At 37.9% G+C, this 18,810-nt stretch overlaps 1 protein-coding gene across 2 annotated transcripts in view; it reads left to right on the top strand.

Moving 5' to 3' along the window:
• SPATA16 (spermatogenesis associated 16) overlaps positions 1-18,810 on the top strand; it is a 261,852-nt gene that overhangs the window by 117,367 nt on the left and 125,675 nt on the right. For both annotated transcript variants that reach the window (XM_050778289.1, XM_050778290.1), the window contains exon 4: positions 5,077-5,166. In XM_050778289.1, the coding sequence (XP_050634246.1) occupies positions 5,077-5,166 (90 nt within the window). The remainder of the gene's footprint in view (positions 1-5,076; positions 5,167-18,810) is intronic.

Below are 18,810 nucleotides of genomic sequence, written 5' to 3'. Positions count from 1 at the left end.
TTCATAGTATTATTTTTTAAATGAATTTTTATATTGTTCACTTCCTATCCTGGATATAGTTTTATTTTATTATTCACTTTCTCAATCCTTGGCTTTAGTATTCTGTATTAATTTTAATACTTTTTTTTGAATCACTAATTAACCTAATTCATCAATACAAAAGATCAAAGGAAAGTCCACAAGATCATTTTGATAGATTCAAAGAATATTTTTAAAAATTATTTACTTCTGGTAACTCTTGGAAAATAATGCATAGAATGATACTTCTTTTTTTCTTAAATTGATCGATAATAATAATTATCAATGAAATATTGAAACACCCTTAGCTCACCTCACTTATCTAAATTATTTTACTGAAAAATTTAGCCTATGTAGTAAGAGAAAAAAATAGTTATAAATATTGAAAAGCAGTAACCAAACATCATTATTTGCAGATGATGTAAATAAAATTAAATTATTTCAATATTAAGTTATAAGGATACAAAATAAATATTTTTAAAAATACATGTTTAAACGCTATGCTATCAATAAGAGTTTGGAAAATATAATAGAAAAAATCCCATACCTATTGTGCATACATGTAGTGTTTCTCAAATCTTAATGTGCATACAGATCAACTAAGAATCTTGTTAAAATGTGATTCAGTAAGTTTGAGGTAGGAATCAAGATTTCACATTTTTAGTAAACTCCCAGGTGCTGATGCTGATAATACTCACAGTAATATATATATTTATTCTATACATTTTATATAGTTCTTAAGCCTTAAAATTCTACATGAGAATATATAGGCAAATATGTATGTGTATATACATAGATTTGTGAATATAGACATATTGACATATATTCTCATACAGAATTTTTAAACTTAAGAATTAACAAAAAATTAGTAAAACTTCTATTTTAAAAAAAAGTTAAAATATTACAAGAAATTAGTAAAACTTCTATTTAAAAAAAAGTTTTAAAATATTACTGGGAGACACAAAAGAATATTTGAATAAAGAAGAGGAATGCCACATTCCTGGAGGGGAAGAAAATAATATAAAAATGTCTATTCTTCCTAAATTTTAATCTAATGCCTTTAGTTTAATACCAATAAAAATCACCAAATGATGTCTTTGTAGCTGGAAGAAATAAAAATTATAAAGTTCAACAGGAAGAATAAATATGCCATATTAACCAACAAATGTATTCACAAAGAGGACATTAGGTAGTTGTTTCCCTTCTGGAAATTAAAATCTATTGTAAAATAAAGATAATTAGGACATTTTCTGTCACAGAATTATTCAGATCAAAAGCATGGGCTACAAAGCCCAGCCGTAGACCCAAGTGTACATATGATCTTAGTGTATAATAAGGATGGCATATCAGATCATGATAGAAGGATGGATTATTTATCAAGCGAATTGGGAAACCTGAGTTGATTACCAAAATAGACTTATATTCCAGCCTCACCACTGTACAAATTTAGGACTTAATAAAATACCCCCCCACCCCCGGCCACACACACACACACATACATCAAATCATGTGAACTGTAATATAAAAGATAAATTGTAAAGTATCCACAAGTAGAAATCATAAAAAGCACAAGATTTACCACAGGTAACAAATTTGTTTTAAAAATAAGCTTTCATCTATTATAATACATATTATTTTACAGGATCCCATTGTTTTAGAATGGGGTGAATCAATGGAGTAAGCAATCATTGCCCATTACTGACTCTTTTTCTTTTGACTAAAATTCAATGACATGTATCATTTAGTTAGTCTCTAACATATTTCTTCTTTTTTACCAAAAGCCCTATCAGCATAGCTAAATCAGAGTTTTTCCTCTGTGATAAAATCAGACCAATCAGCTCTGAGATTGTTCTCTGATTACAATTGTAGTTTTTTGTTTTTTGGTTTTTGTTTTCACTGTAACTGCAGTGAGATTGTCCATTTTGGTCACAGGCTGCCTCCTGCAGTTTTCCAAATGGCATCAAATGACAAATGATTAAGAACTTTTCAAAAGACAGATCATCATTTCCCCTACAAGTTGCACACGACGTAAAATATATCTTTAAAAGCGTATGTCATTTTAGAAAGCATCAATAAATGAATAAAAGTATAAAAGCTAGGCTTTACAACTGCCTCTAGCATTTCCTTGTCAAATATCTAACAGGCGCATACGATAAGCACGCAGTGAATACTGCAATAATTATAAAAGTCACAAATAATAAATTGCCAAATAAAATATTTCATCTCAAATCACCAAATATTCTTTTTTAATTATACTTTCAGGGTAGAGACGGGATCTGGGTCTTCCTTGGGTTCCTCTCATGAAGCCACAAATCATGTGGTTTAGGGCAGAGTGGTGTTATGGTTATAAGAACCTAGTCCTGTCTAGCGATAGTGATTTCTAAACTCATGTCCTCTACTTGCATTTCTTCCACACCATACAGAGGACTTATAATTACAAGCAATTTTTTAAAAATTCCAATCTTTTTATAAATCACACTGTAATGGTTCCAGTAGTGTCAACTTCACTAGCCCTCACCACTCACAAAAATCTTCTCTGCCTACATCCAAAGCAAGTGTGATGCCTTCTCCCCTCTCTCCTCTCTCTCTTTTGATAAGCTCTTTCTTCACTACCCCTCCTTCCCACCACACCTCATCCTTCTCTCCAATCTAATCTACTTTTGTCAGAAGAACTTGTCTGACAGAGCAAGATTCTTGGAGAATAGCTCAGCAAAGCGAAAGCATTGCATCATAGGCAAAGAGAGGCCAAAGACTGGAAACATCCATTCAGTAAGGATTTTGTCCATCAAATTTGTAGATGCTAACTAAATATGCCTGAGTGAATAAAGTAATAGGGGAGTACACCACATAGACTTGTGGAAGAAATAAATAAATAAAGTAATAGAGGAGAATTAGCTATCATGTGGAAGAAAATTGTCAGAATCAGAAAACTCAGTCCCTGGACAGCACTCTGCTTCAGCTACTCTGACTTACCTTTACAAAATTGCTTGCTTCAGTAGGGACAAAATATATAAACATGATTTTCAAACATTCTCTTTTTCTGAAGTAATAAAAAGTATTCATGGTAAGTATTAGTATTATAGTTTTGATATTAGTAGTATAGTATTGATGTTGTCTTGATATTAAATGAACCCATGTGATCGTTTTAAAATTTCCGACATTTTAATCAGAATACACCAGAGCAAACAATCTGTGTTCTGGAGGGATTAATATATTCATTTGCAAAAATCCTTGTCATGGAGTACCGTAAAACCTCATTAACTAAGACCCTTCTAATTCATAAATCACCATAGGAAAGGCAGTGTGGTATAATACAATGCTGTGTGGCTAGACATGGAGAACCAATAAACTTAAGACAGCTCTTTAACTAGTTATGCATGATTTTAGAAAGTTCCCTTTTCCTCTGCTTTCTGCTCATTTGTGTTTGCAGTGAGCTAATTTATACAATCGATCCATCTCATCATCATACAATTCTATGATTATCCATAAGCCAGATAGATTTTGTTTCTACTTTATTCTTTTTATATGCAATGTTTCAGGGACTGGAATTATTTTTGTCTGTATGTTTTTAATGTGGAACACCTGAAGAGCCCTGAGAGGTCACACGAGTTTCCTAAATTTGGGCAATTATGATTATGTACATTTTTCTGGACACAGGTTCAGACTTTTTATCTGGTTCCGAAAGCTCTGTATGCCTCTCAAAAAAAAGGTTAAGAACCACTTACTTTAATAATGAACTAATTCCAAGTGATTCCCATCAACTTGTAAAAACAGGCTCACAAAATGTTGCTTAATAATTATGTGTTGGTTCTGTAACATTCTGTAGCCCACATTGATAAATACAGTAGAAGCTACATTTCGAACTTTCACTAATGGCTGGGTCCCCATTTGGTGATAGGGCATGGACTGCATCCAGCTAGTTGACCCTGTTATATCAAAAACCTTGAACAACACCTACCCATAATAGGCTCTCAATGAAGCAAGGAAGTGAAAGGTCTACTACCCCTTTATCTCTAGGAGAAGAAGGCAGCTAGGGTGATCATTTCACATCTAGGTTTGGATTGAGATTCCAGAACTCTGTGAGATGATGGAAGAATCAACAAGTAAGAACAGTTAGTTCATCTTATCTACAAGTCAAGTCTTGTCATTTCAGTCAAGAAAAAACACAGGTCCAAAGTGAGGAAAGGCCTTAACAAAAGAGTCAAGACCAAGACTAGATCCCTTAACCAATGGTACAGGTCTTCTCTTACACCCAGCTGGAAGAAGACACAGAACCAATTAAGGAATTCAAATGAACACATCACCCCAATTCCAATTCCTTTTTTTTTGAGATGAAGTCTCGCTCTTGCCCCCCAGGCTGGAGTGCAGTGGCGCAATCTCGGCTCACTGCAACCTCTGCCTCCCGGGTTCAAGCGATTCTCCTGCTTCAGCCTCCCAAGTAGCTGAGATTACAGGCGCCTGCCATCATGCCTGGCTAATTTTTGTATTTTTAGTAGAGATGGGGTTTCACCATGTTGGCCAAACTGGTCTTGAACTCCTGACCTCAGATAATCCACTGGCCTCGGCCTCCCGAAGTGCTGGGATTATAGGCATGAGCCACTGCGCCCAGCCTCCAGTTCCTTTTTTTTTTTTTTTAACTGAAATTCAGCAACTAATAACCTCCTTCAGTAAAAGCAGACATACCATAAATAACCTGCTTTTTCTGATTTATTAAAATAAAAATTCATTTAAAAACAAATAAAATAGCACCATGTCTTATATGTAACATAAGTTGAATTCAAATTCTTTGCCATTGTCATATCTGTAAAAATATCCAGCCCCATAAATAAAATTTCTTTTATAATGCAAACTTAAGTCGTTTTTCAATAATGCTTGTTTATCTTAACTGCCAAATATGGGGGGGGGCGCGGAGGGGGCAGGGGGAGGGGCTCATTTCACTAGTATCTTTAAAAACACATAGTATATAAAATGGAATGCCTGTGATTTCATTCCAATGCACTTGTAGTAATTGTCTTTTAAAACCCAAGTAACATTTGCATTTCTTTTACCTTTTTACAGAAGTATTGTTTTAAACCCAGCCTATTTCCGGAACCATCTTCGTCAAGCCACAGTGTTTAGATGTCTGGAGAGATATTCAGAGGCTGCTCGGTATGTTTGTTTTAACTTTTGTGAGGATTGATTTCAAGTTAAATTAATTTTATTCTCAAATTCTGGTAATAGTATAACAGAACTCTCCATTTCTCTCATGGAATATGATTTTATCCAAATTATTATCTATCAACGTCAAACCAGCAATTATTGACTATCTTTCTCTTTAATTAAAGCTATTCCATGTTCATAGCTCTTAAAATTCAAACTTCCCAGCCATGAGGTCACTGACAATGATGGAAAAACTTGCACAAAGTAATAGAAATGCGTTTGACCTCTTGCTCTCATGTTCTGGTCTAGATTGTAATAATACATTTCTATAACTATCTCTTGAGCACTGGAGAGGAAATCCAATCATGAGAAAGGATCCTAGAAACCCATTTCTGGAGAAGATGGCATCAGTTAAATAACACCAAGGTTGCTAGAGATGTCCCAAAGTATTTTTTTCTTGGACCCCAGTGTATTTTTTTAAAAAGCTAGTGAAGCTTCCCCTAATATTTGCATCCCAGAACTTAGACTGTGGCAAATAATTATAAGAGTTGCGCAACAGCCTCAATGCTACACTCAGAATTCCTTATCGCCTGTGACAACCCAGACTTTTTTCCTTCCTGGATTAGCTCACAAGACTCCTCTTCCTTTCCGTGAGCTCTCTCAAATAATTTTCCTTATTTCCTAATGTAGAGGTGCCTGCTATTTCTTCCTCATCCACTTTACCACCCCAGGAATCTAGCAGGAAAATGTGGTTGGTTTCTAGATTTACTCCAAGCACAAATTCTAAGGATAAATCTGCAGGAATCGAGATGCAGTGCCTAGGTTGCTAGTGACTACTGTCTAGAATGTTTGTAAATAATAGTATCTTTGACATTGGAAGCAAGAGTTTGAGTGTATAATAAAATGGCTTCATAAAATTGACACTGTGTCATGCCTGTAATCCCAGCACTTTGGGAGGCCAAGGCAGGTGGATCACCTGAGGTTGGGAGTTTGAGACCAGCCTGACCAACATGGAGAAGCCCTGTCTCTACTAAAAATACAAAAAATTAGCCTGGCGTGGTGGTACACGCCTGTAATCCCAGCACTTTGGGAGGCCAAGGCAGGTGGATCACCTGAGGGTGGGAGTTTGAGACCAGCCTGACCAACATGGAGAAGCCCTGTCTCTACTAAAAATACAAAAAATTAGCCTGGCGTGGTGGTACACGCCTGTAATCCCAGCTACTCGGGAGGCTGAGGTAGGACAATCTCTTGAACCCGGGAGGTGGAGGTTGCGGTAAGCTGAGATCGCGCCGTTGCACTCCAGCCTGGGCAACAAGAGCGAAACTCCGTCTCAAAAAAAAAAATTGACACTGTGAGGTTTACATGAATTCCATGTTTGTAAGATGTTCCCAGGAGTTGCCTAAACTCAATTAAATAGATATGGAAAGCAGAGTTCATCTCAACTGCTCTCACTTTGCAGTCAGACAACCAATATGCCACATCTTCTTACCTGTGTGAAGGCCCACTTTGAACAGTTTTTAAAAGGTCTTTATCACTCTCTTTTTTGTGTATTTCCCCCTCTACTATTTCTCCAATGTGTTTTATCTAAGGTACTCACGTATTACTTCTTCCTACTTTTTATTTACTCCACTGTAGTGCCTCGGTGGCTCATTTTTTGCCCACACACATTTCCCAGCTGTATGAATGAGAGAGAATCTAAGAGATGATAATAAGTGTCCTTCTGTTTCACATTTAAATAAACAGGTTTTAATAAAGGTCACTAGCTACAAATGAAGCTAATAAGTTCAGCATTAGCAGGTAACAGCCATCTGCAAAATAGGCTCCATTAACAGGTGATTTATTAATACATCTTGAATCCAATTGAAAGATCAATGGAAGGCTAGATACAATTTCATAACTAGATTTCAACTAGTAAAACAGTGCTAGTGGTGTGCTTATACAGACTCTAAAGATCAAATTGTTAAATATTCAGGAATTTGGAACGAGCTAATTGCTAAACTGTAGGAGAAATTAGCAATGCTGGGAGAAGCTACACTATTGAAATTGCAAATGCTACAAATCCAGGTTTGTTTTTTTTTTTTTACTTTGGGAGGGCCAGGTTACCAGCATACCATTGGCTATAACATAATTGTATCAAGCCTGTTGGAGCCAAAGTAGTGACATAAATTCTTCATGGATCCCAAAACAAACAACAAGAACTTAAAAATTTGGAATTTGTCAATATTTGCCCTGTGAAATTGGCACAGAATATTCCACTGCCTTTCTCATGTATACTGAATTAGGTATATCTGCAGTGAAATAGGCATATCTGCTTAATATCATTTGATGACTGGCCTGATAATGCTTCTTGAGAAAATTCCTGATAATTCTTGGTTATGCTGGTGTGGAGTTTCTATAGAGAAGCAATACAATTACTGTCAGGTACAAGTATTTTTCATCTTGGTTTCTTTAGCAATTACAGCCTTCAATATACAGTATAAGGTCATTCCCCCAAAGAAAGGATGTTATGAACTGTGAACATAAATATCATAGTGTATCTTAGCAGCTAGATTTCTAATGTAAATCAACATATATAAAGCAATATATACAGCTTTTTATTTTATTTTATTGAGACAGTTTTGCTGCCCAGGCAGGAGTGTAGTCGCAAAATCTCAGCACTCACTGTAACATCCACCTCTCAAGTTCAAGCAATTCTCCTCCCTCAGCCTCCTGAGCAGCTGGGTCTATAGGCACACACCACCACACCCAGCTAATTTTCATATTTTCAGTCGAAATGGGGTTTTGTTTCACTGTGTTGGCCAGGCTGGTCTCAAACTCCTGACCTCAGGGGATCGCTCGCATCAGCCTCACAAAGCAATGGGATTGCAGACATGGGACATTGCACCTGGCCTACAGCATTTATGTTTGTCAATCAATCTATCAGGCCTCTTACAAGGCCTCTATTCAGGCCTCTTACAAGTATTTTACGTTAAAATCCATTGGTAAAGACAACACATCAAGGTTATTTCCTGTAGGATGCTAAGCAGTCATGTTTCTTGCATTGAGAGGCACCTACCACATATTAAAAAAAATTGCCATTATTATGTGATTTAGGAGATCCTAAAACCATAATTCAAAAAAAATGCATCAGCCCATATCTTATCCAAGATAAGGGTATATATAACCTGTCCCTGGAAATCAGAATGTCTTAGGTTTGCTGAGCCTAATCACCTTCACCCATGAAGGGATTTCTAGTAAATAGGCCAGAATGATTCCCAGAACAGCCTCATTTGAAAAGCCCAAACTCTCAACAAGAGAGGCTGGAGAAAATGCTACTCCCTGTGGTTGGAGGGAAGATATCAGGTTTACAATGGACAGATTCTTTTATTTTACAGGTCACTATCCTTTCATTCTACCAGAAGAAAGTGTAAGAATACATAAATGATAGAAATTGAACAAAAATGGAGATATTTTATTACAGTTTAGGGTTCGCAGGGATGCTAGTCAATTTGTGGAGATGGCTGGCACTGCTTAAATTGATGCAATCACATTTTCAGACCACAAACTAAGTTAAGATAGCTCTAACCACCATTCCCAAAAACAAGCCACCTTGCGAAGCCTTAGCTAAAATAGAAACTTGCAAAGCTTGTTAACATCTTTCTGTTTCAATGCATACAAAAAAATCTGTGTTGACATAGAATGAATGTCATCACTCAAATCTGCCTCTCCTCCCCCAACACTCATACTTACACACACACACACACACACACACACACACACACACACACACACCCCGTTTGGGACTATCTTCATGAGAAGAAAATATTCAAAGACATAAAATCAAAGAAAAGCCAAGACTGTTTTGTGAAGACAGCTAATGACTTTTGACAATACAAATATTATGGTGTCTTTTATCTCTTTGTGCTCAATGACTAGCACGTGGTCTAAAATATGCCAAGCACCAGTTAGGGGGTTATGAATTAAATCAGCAGGTTTTTGAGTCTGTGGTAATATGTGGTTGATAACCATTCAGCTATATCAATAAGATATTATATAAAATTATTATTATTATTATTATTTTTTTTTTTTGAGACAGAGTCTCGCTGTGTCTCCCAGACTGGAGTGCAGTGGCGCGATCTCGGCTCACTGCAGGCTCCACCTCCCGGGTTGCCATTCTCCTGCCTCAGCCACCCGAGTAGCTGGGACTACAGACGCCCGCCACCACGCCCGGTTAATTTTTTGTGTTTTTAGTAGAGACGGGGTTTCACCGTGTTAGCCAGGATGATCTCCGTCTCCTGACCTCGTGATCCACCCGCCTCGGCCTCCCAAAGTGCTGGGATTACAGGCGTGAGCCACCACGTCCGGCCATAAAATTCTTTGTAAAACCCTGATTGAAAGATAAATATGAGAAGTGTGCTCATAGTAGTGAAGATTATGGGATAGCATGATGACTTCTAAACTGAAAATACATAGGCAAAAACCATATAACATTGTACAGGGTCTTTATTTAAAACCACATTGTGTAAGAAGCAGCATACAGAAGGTAAAACTAAAAAAAAGATGCAACAAAGTCTTTTTAATGCATCATTGATAAAGAATTTTCTGCCGGGCGCAGTGGCTTAAGCCTGTAATCCCAGCAGTTTGGGAGGCCGAGGTGGGCGGATCACCTGAGGCCATGAGTTTGAGAGCAGCCTGGCCAACATGGTGAAACCCTATCTCTACTAAAAATAAAATTACGAAAATTAGCCGGGCGTGCTGGCAGGCACCAGTAATCCCAGCTACTCAGGAGGCGGAAGCTGGAGAATCGCTTGAACCCAGGAGGCAAAGGTTGCAGTGAGTGGAGATCACGCAATTGCACTGCAGCCTGGATGACAAAAGCAAAACTCTGTCTCAAAAAAAAAAGAAAAAAGAGAAACAAATTTTCTGTGTATTTCTACATGCATGGGCTAGATAAGGGATCCGAAAACAGGAATAACACATTCAAATGCTTATAAAGCCCAGGTAGATGATGTGTGTATCAGACCAATTGAAAGATAAAATATGTTCTATGAACTACAGTGAACTAGAGACCACTCATTAAAGTGACCAAAAAATTAATCTTTCATATCATATACCTATGATAGTCAAAGTGGACACTATTAAGAACTCCTCCAGGGAAACAGGTATAAACCAGGACTTTCACAAGCACACTGGCCGTATCATCACCCTACCACTGGCCCTTCCAAAGAGAGTGGCCATCACTCAAGTCCAACTAATGTCGCTCTATGGGAATGTAGGTTCAACTTTGCAGATTATTTTGAGTCTTCAAGAGATAATATTAATATAACTTCAGAGCTTTCCAAGAAATTTATTTACTTTTTAAAATATTTTCAACTTTCATTTTAGATTCATGGGATACATGTGCAGGTTTATTACACGGGTATATTGCATGACACTGAGGTTTGGGATACAAATGGCCCTGTTACCCAGGTAGTGAACATAGTACCCAGTTGGTAGTTTTTCCACCCTTACTCCCCTCCCTCTCTCCCCACTTTAGTAGTACCCAGTGTTTATTGTTTCCATCTTTATGTCCATAAGTACCCAAAGTTTAGCTCCTACTTATAAGTGAGAACAGAACATGCAGTATTTGGTTTTCTATTCCTATGTTAATTTACACTTAGGATAATGGCCTCCAGCAGCATCCATGTTGCTGCAAAGAACATGGTTTCACTCTTTCTATGGCTGGGTAATAGTCCATGATGTATATGTACCACATGTTCTTTATCCAATCCACTGGTATTGGACACCAAGGTTAAGTCCATGTCTTTACTATTGTGGATAGTGCTATAATGAACATACAAGTGTATGTGTCTTTTTGGTAGAATGGTTTGTTTTCCTTTGGGTATACACTGAGAAATGGGATTGCTGAGTTGAATAGTGGCTCTGTTTTAAGTTCTTTTGAGGCAGGAAATTAAAGAAAAACAAAATTAAAAAGAAAGAGAAATAAGCTTTCCTGTATTAGGCTGACTTGTCCCAGAGGCAGCAACAGGCACAGCCCAGACCCAGGAAAAGTCTTGGTAATACTATCTAATGTGCTCTGGAGACTCTCCTGGCACTCCTTCAACATAGGGAGAAGAAAAACAAACTTTCCTTTGTTTTATGGAATGAGTTTATAGATTCCTGTTCTCTGTAACTAGTGACTTCAAGTATTCTGTTTTATTTAAGCAGTAGAATGAAGGTCATGAGCCTCTGAGCAGGCCTGAGTTACAGCTAACTGAGCACCATAGTGAAGGTTATGGGATAAGCCTGTGCCTAGGCAAACCTAGATAATGGACATCTGGGTTGCATAGCAATGGACATGTCCTATCTTGAGTTATGAACCTGTTACAGTTTGATTAACTGTCTTTGTCCTGCCTCTGTATCCCTGCTTTCAGGCCACTGTAAGCTTGCTTCAAGCTAGCCCACCCCCTTTTGTGAAGTGTGTATAAAAGTCAAGTGCTGGCTTTGTTCTGGGCCCAGTCTTTGGACGTTAAGTCTGCTGGGTCTGAGTGCACTCAATAATAAAGATATCCTCCTGTATACACTCCAAGGTCTCTCTCTGGTCCTCCTGATTCCACAACACTTTGAGAAGTCTCCAAACCGCTTTCAACAATGGCTGAACTAATTTACATTCCCACCAAGAGTGTATAAATATTCTCTTTTCTCCACAGCCTCACTAGCATCTATTATTTTTTGACTTTTTAGTAACAACCATTCCAACTGATGTGAAATGGCATCTCATTGTGGTTGTGATTTGCATCTCTCTGATTATTAGCTATGTTGAGCTTTTCTTTAAATATTTGTTAGCGATTTGTATGTCTTCCTTTGAGAAGTGTCTGTTCATGTTCCTTACCTAATTTTTAATGGTTTTTTTTTTTGTTGTTGTTGTTTACTTGCTTTTTGCTTAAGTTCCTTAGAGATTCTGGATATTAGACCTTGTCAGATGCTTAATTGGCAAATATTTGCTCCCATTTTGTAGGTTACCTGTTTCCACTGTTGATGGTTTCTTTTGCTGTGCAGAAGCTCTTTAGTTTAATTAGGCCCTACTTGTCAATTATTATATTTTGAGGACACTGCCATAAACTCTTTGCCAAGGCCAATGTCTAGAATTGTAGGTATATCCTAGGTTTTCTTTCGAGATTTTTGTAGTTTGAGGTTTTATATTTAAATCTTTAATCCATCTTGAGTTAACTTTTGTGTATGGTAAAAGGTAGTGGTCCAGTTTCATTCTTCTGCATATGGCTAGCCAGCTGTCCTAGCATCATTTATTGAATATGAAGTCCTTTCCCCATTCCTTATTTTTGTTAACTTCGTCAAAGATCAGATGGTGTTAAGGGTGCAGCTTTATTTCTGGATTCTCTATTCTGTTCTGTAGGTCTCTGTGTGTGTTTTTGTACCAGTATTATGCCGTTTTGGTTACTGTAGCCTCATGGTATAGTCTGAAGTCAGGTAATGTGATGCTTCAACTTTGTTCTTTTTGCTTAGGATTACTTTGGCTATTTGGGCTCTTTCTTGTTTTCATATGAATTTTAGAATTTTTTTTCCAATGTTGTGAAAAATGACATTGGTAGTTTGATAGGAATAGTGTTGAATCTGTAGATTGCTTTGGGCAGTATGGTCATTTTAATGATATTTATTCTGCAAATCCATTAGCCTGGCATGTGTTTCCATTTATTTGTGTCATCTATGATTTATCTTAGTAGTGTTTTATAGTTCTCCTTTCATCTCCTTAGTTAGCTGTGTTCCTAGATATTTCATTTTTGTATGTGTGGCTATTGTAAATGAGACTGCATTCTTGATTTGACTCTCAGCTTGAACATTATTGGTCTATAAAAATGCCAGGCATGGTGGCTCATGTCTGTAATCCCAGAATTTTTAGAGGCCAAAATGGAAGGATCACGCAAGGCCAGGAGTTTGAGACTCACCTGGGCAACACAGCAAGATTCTGTTTCTAAAGAAAAAACAAACTTTTTTTCAATTAGCTGGGCATGGTGGCACACACGTGTAGTACTAGCTACTCAGTAGACTGAGGCAGGAAGATAGCTTAAGCCCAGGAGTTCAAGGATGGAGTGAACTATGATCATGCCACTGCACTCCATCCTAGAGTTCAGACTCTGTCTCCAAGTGAGACTCTGTCTCTAAAAACATCAATAAATAAATAAAAAGGAAAAAAAAGTGCTACTGATTTTTCTACACTTATTTTGTATCCTGAAACTTTACTGAAGTCATTTATCAGTTCTAGGGGCCTTTTGGCAGCCTTCTAGCATCAAATCATATTGTCTGTGAAAAGAGATCATCTGACTTCTTTGTTTCCTATTTGTATGCTTTTTATTTCTTTCTCTTGCCTTAAGTTTGCCGGCTAGGACTTGCAATACGATGTTGAATAGGAGCGGGCATACTTGTTTCTTCCTTTTCTTAAGGAGAATGCTTCCAGTTTTTGCCCATTTAGTAGGTTGCTGGCTGGTCTACGGCCATACCACCTGAATGCACCCGACCTCATAAGTATGATGTTGGCTCTAGGTTTGTCATAGACGGCTTTTATTATTTTGTTGTATGTTTCTTCAACGCCTAGTTTGTTGAGGGTTTTTGCCATGAAGGGAATGTTGAATTTTTTTTGGAAGCTTTTTCTGTGTCTATTTAGATGATCATATGGTTTTTGTTTTTAATTCTGCTTATGTGATGAATCACATTTACTGATTTATGTATGTTGAATCAACCTTGCACCCCAGGAATGAAGCTTACTTTATCATGGTGAATTAACTTTTTGATGTGCTGCTGGATTCAGTTTGCTAGTATTTTGCTGATTTTGTGCCTGTAGTTTTCTTTTTTCGTTGTGTCTTTGCCAGATGTTGGTTTCAGGGTGATGCTGGTTTTGTAGAATAACTTAGAGAGAGGTCCCTCCTCCTTGATTTTTTTGGAATAGTTTTAGTAATGTTGGTACCAGCTCTTCTTTGTATGTTTGGTAGAATTTGGTTGTGAATCCGTCTGGTCCAGGTATTTTTTTGGTTGGTAGGTTTTTTATTACGGATTCAACTTTGGAACTCGATATTGGTCTGTCTAGGGGAGTCTGGTTTTGAGGATTCAGGTGCTGGCTGTAATGGGGAGGGTCAGCCTTGTCTTCAGGTCACTGACTGAACTCTCAGGTGAGGGCAAGCAGAGTTGCTTAGGTGGTAGGAGCCCAACGGAGATCACAGGCCTGTGGGGTAAGATTTTCAGAAGTACTTTGGGCCACCACTGAAATACCCAGGCCCGCGCTGGGTGGGTGCACTGGAAGCCAGAAGACCCCAAGCCCCGTTTGGGAAGGGACAGGGAGTCAAGCGAAAAGCAGTCTGGCTGTGTCTCTGCAGGGCAGTTGCGGCATGCTAGAGGCAGGAAAGCACTCAGGCTTTCTGTTCCCTCTCCAGCCTGGGGGCAGCAGGGGTAAGGACCACGGCAGCAGCAATGGCAGAGGGCCTGTCAGTTACCTCTGGGAGCCCCACCACAAAAAAACACACACACACACACACACACACACCCCCAAGCCGAAACGTGCCAGAGTGGTCAGGCCAGTTGGGGCGGCTATGCTGGGAGCCCAAATCAGTGGGCTTTGTAACAGAGAGCAATGTAGGGCAGGGACTCTCAGGGAAAGCAGCCTGGCCTCCTCTCTGATGGAGTCATGCAAAAGAGCTCAGGCTCTTTGTTCCCTCCCATCCTGGCAGCAACAGAGGGGGGCACAACGGCCTTGGCAATCACAGTAGGTCTGTCCCTTATGTCTCAGAGAAACTCAGAGCTGCAACCAACCAGAGTGCTCAGGTGAGGCAGGAGTATAGGGTCTGGATGCAGGGAACCTACTGCGGACTCATGCTGAGTATCAGAGGCTACTCCCTTTTTAACCTCTCCTTTTCCTGCGTGGCAGTCGAAAAATGAAAGTACCTCTGATTGGTCCCCTGCCACAACCAATCAGACTGGTCATGGGCCTACTCATCACTTGGAGTGGTCCCCTCCCACAACGAATCAGACTGGTCACGGAGCTTTATTTGCATATAGTAAACCAAAGGGAAACATCTAGAGGGTATTTAAACCCCAGGAAATTCTGTAACTGAGGCTCCTGAGCCGCTTGTTCCAGCCGGCTCCTGCCCTGTGAAGTGTACTTTCGTTTACAATAAATCTCTGCTTTTGCTACCTTGTTTTGTACGTGCGTTTTGTCCAATTCTTTGTTCAAAACACCAAGAACCTGCACAACTGCCTTTGACTAGTAACACGGGCAAGTGTGCACACTGGAGGCCCAAGCCACTGGGCCTTGACTGGCGAGCAGCAGCAGAGGTGGGGTCTGTAGTCTGCTCCTCAGTACTGCGGCTGCTGCATCTATCCTAAGGGCATGCGGAAGAGCCTAGACTCCCTTGTTGGTGGGGCTACTGTAGCTGGCTCTAGGGTGCTCAGGGATCCAAGACCCATTGGGCTTCACATGGGCTTGAGTGGTGCCTCTGCACAGACTCCAGGCAGCTCTCTGTGTCTGTCTGGAGACCCTGGGGAGTCAGAGGGGCTCTTCCATGGCCAGGACCGCAAAGGCCTGTGGTGGAATTGTGGATCCCCCAAGAGCTTTTATTCAATCACCCTTTCTCTCACGATACGACAATCCCTCTGGCTGTGCAGCAATCCCAGGTGGGTGGCTGTTCTGCTTTGCTCCTCTCTTTTGGGTCCTGTTGTGTATTGCTTCCTTGGTGAATTCCAACATGGTCTCCTGGAGGAGGCACTTGAAGAGCTTAGTGTTTTCTCTCCACTGTTTTCTCTCCAGGAGTCGCAGGCTCTAGCTGCTTCTAGTCCGCCATCTTGAACCAGAATCCTCGATTTTTAAATATTGCCAGTTATTTCAGTTTTTTTTTAAGTGCAGAATCATCTTAAGAAACCTGAAGTGGTCTTATTTATGAAATGAATGAGTTCACTAGAATCAATTTACCATATGACCAATTTGCAGAATTCATTAATTTTAAAGTTTGCTAAAAACTTACTTTAAGAGATAGTCTTATTGAATATATTTAATTGATATAATATATTTTCCTATGTACATGTAGTAATTTTTTATTTTAGCAAAAATTGCTTTAAAAAGTTTAGCAATTTTTTTTAATTTTAGAAAATTTTCAAAAGCTAAAGTCATGGAATGATTTATTCTCATTAACGTGTTCTTGTGTGTGTAGTTATGACTGTTGTTCTTTAATATATTTTATTACTATTTTCTTCTTATGAATACAATTAAAATTTTAATTTGGGATTTTAAAAATTTATACAGATTTATTTTTAAAATTTTAAGTCGTTTTCTGTTGCTTCTAGGCCCTTTGGCTAAGATCAAAGGAAAAAAGTCATTCCCTGTTTTTAATATTTTATTGTTTTTAGAATTTTCCCCAGTTTTTGCAGAGTGATCAAATGTACCTATTTTATGGAATATATTTTAAACAATTAAGATCATTTTCTAGAATTCATATTAATCAGACAATTGTAACAGCTCTCTGCTTTATCTCCTGAAACTAAAGAAGTCAAAATAGGGAAAATCAACAGTGAGCGCCTAGCACAATCTGAGCTGCGAATCCCAGAGTGAAAGACTGAAGAACAGAGAGAAATGGAAAGCCCCAGATCTCTGGAGTCCTGGCTCCCTGCAAGTCCATCTAGCAGGACTGCTATAAATTTTCTAAAGAATTAAAATAAACAAATTTTTGTAAATAAATGTGCTTATGAATTTGACAGATTGGTCATTCGGCAAACTCACCATCTGATAAATAACTAAGAGCCCACGGAAGGCTGAGGGCCACAGCATCGGATTTGCAACCTGGATTAAAGCTCTCTTCTAGTTGTAAATGAATCCTGGAGTTTAATCCCTCAACAGAATAAACCATTCCATGTATTTTGCTTTCGAAAATTTGAAAATTCACTGAAATCAAAAATATCACTAAATATATTTTTAGTAAATTTTGCTAAAATAAAAAATTGCTAAATGTACATAAGAAAATGTATTCATATCAGTCGAATATATTCAATAAGATTATTTCTTAAAATATGTTTTTAGCAAACTTTTACCCTAAACATTGTAAAAGCTTAAGGGTAAAGGCTGAGCTTCCTTTCACTAGTAAGAGCAATCCTTCCCATGTCAAATTTTGTGCTAAATCATTTAGGGAAATATTTTAGTACAAAGTCAGCTGTTAAAAAAAAAAAAAAAAGATGTATTTTACCACATTCAATTCAATAGCTTTGGTGAATTCACTATTTGCAACAAATCTGGTCTGTTCTCCTTTTCATTTTGTAATACTCTTATTTAATATTATATAACATGTTTATTATGAGAAATAGATTAAATAATAAGAATAGGTATTCTAAAATGTTCTTATCTTTAGCCTTTTTAAAATAATGCACTGACACTGGATTCAAAGCTATTTTATATTACACATGCCTTTCAGGATTTAAGAAAAACAACAAATTGGTAAGATCCCACTAAGTTGTATCAGTTGCCTACTGCTACACTAAGAATTTTCTCAATCAGAGCTCATTCTCAGCTTTACCTCTCTCACTCTTGGCCTCTGACAGTGTCTTTTTGTTTACTCCTGTTTTACCATATCAGCTGCCTGCCACTCTTATCCTCTGCACCTGTCCTTCTTCTTGTTTTTATACCTCTGTCCACTTCTTCAGAATTTCCCATTCCCTTCTCAGAATTTGCTCCACAGAGATTAGCATAATTCCCCCGTGTGAGCATAACCCACCCTCTGGTTCACTAATAAGCTATTCTCAAAACATCTCATGCAGTCTTATAAGCTCTTGGCCATCCTTAGTGATTGCTGTTGTTTTAACTGATCAGTGATTACAATTGCTTTTGTTTTATTTTGACACTCTGAGTTTCAGATATTTGAAAACTGCTCTCTGGATGAATGTACAGTAAAAACCTCAAAGACCATCAATTGCCTTAAAAATAGGCATTTCCTTTAGAAATGAATGATCTGCTAGCCTAAGATGTGACACATTAAAGTTTCCATTTTTGAACAAGAATTAGTATAACATTTAGGGTCTGTGCTATAAATGATTATCAAGATATCTTGTTCCATTTTTGCCAAGCAGCAGTATATTTCTTTCTTTTTTTTTTTTTCTTGGCTTACAGAATTTAATCCTACTGGAAATAATGCATATATAAATCACAATCTGCCAAAAGAAAAGAGTGATCCAAAAATAAATTGAGGTGTTCAGAAATCTATTAACATAAAACAGTAGCATTGCTGTAGATAAGTAATCACTCAGGAGAAGTACTGTACCAGCAAGCAGGGAGAAACTGTGTCAGCTTTTTTGGCGTCAGGGAACTCTATGATTTTAAATGAGATTATTATGTATCTCATGAGGGAAGAGAATATTCTGACAGGTAGACTCAAGACAAGTGGTTGTGAAGAGATGATGGTAGTGTTGAGAGTTTAACTTACTTCTTATTCACTTAGAAGTCTAAGATGCATTCATTCATCATGCAAGATTCTAAAAATACATCATGGATTTTTTTGGCTAAAATAAATTCTCATTTATGCCTACAAATAGATTAAATGAATTCTACAGGCTAATTTTTATTCTTAAACTGGCCATATGCAAGGGCTTTCTCTTTATTGGAGGCATTTCACCATTGTCAGGGCAGTTTAGTGTGTTCTAGCATTAATC

Source organism: Macaca thibetana, chromosome 2, assembly GCF_024542745.1.
Source record: "Macaca thibetana thibetana isolate TM-01 chromosome 2, ASM2454274v1, whole genome shotgun sequence".
In the NCBI taxonomy this organism is placed as follows: Eukaryota; Metazoa; Chordata; class Mammalia; order Primates; family Cercopithecidae; genus Macaca; species Macaca thibetana.
This window is presented reverse-complemented; position numbering and strand designations above follow the sequence as displayed.